The sequence below is a fragment of the Podospora anserina genome, chromosome 6 (genome assembly GCF_000226545.1).
Source record: "Podospora anserina S mat+ genomic DNA chromosome 6, supercontig 3".
Lineage (NCBI taxonomy): Eukaryota > Fungi > Ascomycota > Sordariomycetes > Sordariales > Podosporaceae > Podospora > Podospora anserina.
In genome coordinates, this window is record NW_001914841.1 from 9,891 (window position 1) to 13,424 (window position 3,534).

Below are 3,534 nucleotides of genomic sequence, written 5' to 3' on the forward strand. Positions count from 1 at the left end.
TGTAGAGCTGGAAATAGATGATCGTAATAATGCGTAAACTGGGATCGCCGCCGGGTTTTATTTCTAAGTTTCAATATTTATTTTCTGTTAGCGCTTAGCGGCCAAGCCTAAAGTGTTGGAAGATCGAGGGGGTAGATGTAGAGATACTATAAGGAAATTCACCTCAGAATTTGGCAGAGAATTCTTCCAGAATCGGCATCACATTTCCCTTGAATTGATTGACTGGATGTTCATCCAACACGACCATACACACCCATTCTGTCCAAGGTACGGATGTCGGCAAGTCAGCTCGGCCTGAGAGAAAGCCAACCCAGGTACCAATCGTGATGCACTAGTACCAAAGTGCCAGCGTACCTTGTAGACTTCACATGTGAACGTAACCTGCCTAATCGGCAGGAATCGTTGAAGAACGGGAAATATCTGCTCAGCTCGTTCAATAGTGCCACCCAGCGCCACACGACTTCACTCCTCTTTCTGGTGCGGGCGTAAAGGAATCACGCAACCTTGACTATTGACCAATAGCGCAGCGAGAGTAGGCCAAGAAGCCGATCATGCTAGAAGTGGTGAGCCCGGAGTTCGATAACGTCGGGTCTAGGCAAGAGTAGCCTCTGATACCGAGGGTAGCGAAGTCACATCACATCTAATGACCACGGGATACACCTGCATAAGCGCTTCTGCGGCTCAGCTGACGGCGACGGCGTACCGCTCTAGCAGCGGCAACTCTCCGGATGTAGCCAAAGTTCTAGCCTCTCTGGATTGATTATTGATATCTTAGGTCTCGCCGTCGGCGCTTCAAGTCGGTTTGAGGTATTGGAATCTCGGCTCCAACTGCTCTTCCGTAATTCACAGAAGCCTCAATAAATCATTTTTGGAGATTGGCAACGAGATGATCCAAACAAATCTCTTCTGTATCATGCAAATGTTGGGGAATTGCATTTCACTGTATCATGCTAAGATGCCTTCATAACTTTGTGTTGAGCATGGAACTCCTACTTGCTGATGTCATCGCTTAACTGCTGGATGAGGGAGGAGAAGCTATGTGATTGATACAACTAGTTGCAATGATGAACATCTGAGTGGATTGACAGGAGAAGAGAGGGAATGAAGAGCAATAAGACTAAGCTACGTGTGTACGAACTACATGGAGGAGACAGAAAAGAAAGATAAAAGACATGAAATGAAAGGAATTTTGACAAGACAAGCCATCTCGAGAGCCTCACAACTGGAACCGGCAAAGAGCCATCCCTAGGGGCATTTCTGATGGGAATGCCCAAACCACCCATGTAGGTAACTTGAGTCAAGCATCCTTGGTGGCATCCCAAAGCGTAGCCGTCCTCTTCAAATCAGCCAAGACACCAGCAACGCCCCGAAGTCCCAAATTGTTGAACTTGCCCGACATGCCGTCCTCCGTCCACGCCGAGAGCTGCCAACCGATCGGCAGCCAGGCCAGCGGGCGAATCCAGTCGTAGTACCACTGGGATGCCCTCTCGGCCTCCTCCTCAGTGATATCCTCCTTGTCGATGTGCTTCCTGCGGAAGAAAATTTGCGCCTCGCGCATCAAACGGGCAAAGTCGCACACATGGCCCAGGAACCAGGCACGATGTGCTATTTTGTACATGGCTGCCACGCGTCCGCCCAACTGACCAGCCCTGGCACGGGACGTCAGGACGCCGTTTTCGGTGAGGAATGCCACGTTTTCGAGGAACTGGAAAATGGCAAACAGGGAGCATTGGACTGCGGAAACGGCCCAAAGCACCTTGTCCATGTCCTTCGAGTCAGTCATCAGCTTTCTCGCCCTCACGTAGAGGGGGAGAAGGCCGAAGAGGCGCAGGGTCGTGCGTGCGTTGTAGACCACTGCCCCCAGTTTGGCAAAGGGCGAACCCTCGGGGTGGGCGGTGGCACCGGAAAGGGCGCCGTCAACAGAGGCATGTTTCGTGGCGAGGGACAGGGCTTGGGACTTGAAGTTGTGGGCTTTGGCGTCAAAGTAGGCCAAGAGATAGAGGAAGTAGTTGAAGGTGGTGAGGACAGAGCCCAGGTCCTTGGTTGGTCTGAACAATCTGGAGGTACCAGTGGTATGAGCAAAAAAGCACCGTCTGGACCCGTCTTTGTTTGGCAAGAACTCACTTCTCCAACCTGAAAAGCAAACGGTCTGGTTTGCTCACTGGCACTGCGGCCTTGGGACCCAACGCCATTGTGGACTTGTTTCGCTGTACGGCGACAGGGTAGATGATCTCAGACGTGGTGGACGTCTCAAGACTGGTTGCGTTGATCTCTTCGTACATGGTGTGTGTGTTCAGGCTCGACATGATGGCTGCTCAATATCCGATGAAGATAGTAATGTTAATTGTCCTGTGAACATATTGATATGCTCGTGCTTCTCATATACATTAGCTGTGGGTTAGCTTGGATGTGGCAGTCAAACCGGAAAGAAGCGTATGCAGGGGCGGCTGAAAGACGTTGGGCTGGCTGAGACCTGCTCCATGTCGGCAGGGCATGACGTGCAGGATCAGCTCAAACGCGAACGGGGGTCTGGACCCAATATGGCCGTCCAATATTGAGGATCCAATGAAACCCTCCCACATCCCGCTCGGGAAGGCTTGCATCCCCCAAAGTGCCTACCCGTGACCACTGCATGTCACCGAACTAGTACCTGCGTCGGTGACCATGCGGGTTAACCGCCCGTAAAATATAGGGACTGATCTCACTAGTGTCGAGTCCAGACAACATCTCTTTGATTCAGACAAACCTCTCACTCCCACCAAGGTCGTATCAGACTACGAGCAATTGCAAATAGTTCCGAGATCAGCTCAGAAAATTACACTCAGCAGCGACTTGTCCTCCTAAAACAGACATGATGGTTTCACCGGGTCCAATTCGGCACACACCTTTCGGATTCAATGAAACCTCATCCTCGTCGGTCGTGCGGAGGCCGAAAGTGATGAAGATACCTTCAACCATCAGCTCTGGAAGAGCACACGACATCTTCCTCAAACTGGTCAAGTCGACTTCGCTAGTGTCGAGTCCAGAATCCAATAGGCCTGTTGCAGGGGCAACGGAGCCTCTGTCACTTCCGCCGATCACAAAGGCACGACCAGAGGAGCAGTCCTCCGTCTCATATCACGGCCAACATCACGCCCTAGTAGCTGTAGGTGGCACTCGATATGGATAGGTATGTGCTGCACGAAGTTCCGTCCTGCCGATCGATTGTTGGTCTTTTTCAGCTCCCATATGGACGCCCGGACTATGGCCCGAACGGCGCTTCCGTGGCTGCCTGAAGCACAGAGGCACCTGCAACTATTTTCGCTCCGAGAGATGGGCAATCAAATGATCAAGAGACAGCTATTCCGAAAATGTGCTTTACCAAGTTGGCTTGCTTCAATGTGATTATGAATCATAAGATTCCTACTTTCCAACCCTCACCTGCTCTAGTCTCACATCCCACAAACTCTTGACGCCGTTGAACTTGATTTACGAGATCAACAGGACACCTTTCTTTACTTCTCTTCTACATTTTGGCCCACCAAACTCAACACC

General features: G+C 51.1%; 1 protein-coding gene across 1 annotated transcript; it reads right to left on the bottom strand.

The window, feature by feature from the left end:
* Positions 1–1,297: 1,297 nt before the first annotated feature.
* PODANS_0_10 (uncharacterized protein) lies at positions 1,298–2,306 on the bottom strand (the record flags this gene model as incomplete). The annotated part of the gene is made up of 2 exons (XM_001904489.1): positions 1,298–2,048; positions 2,125–2,306. The coding sequence occupies 2 exons, from the start codon at positions 2,304–2,306 to the stop codon at positions 1,298–1,300; spliced, it is 933 nt and encodes a 310-aa protein (XP_001904524.1).
* Positions 2,307–3,534: the final 1,228 nt, after the last annotated feature.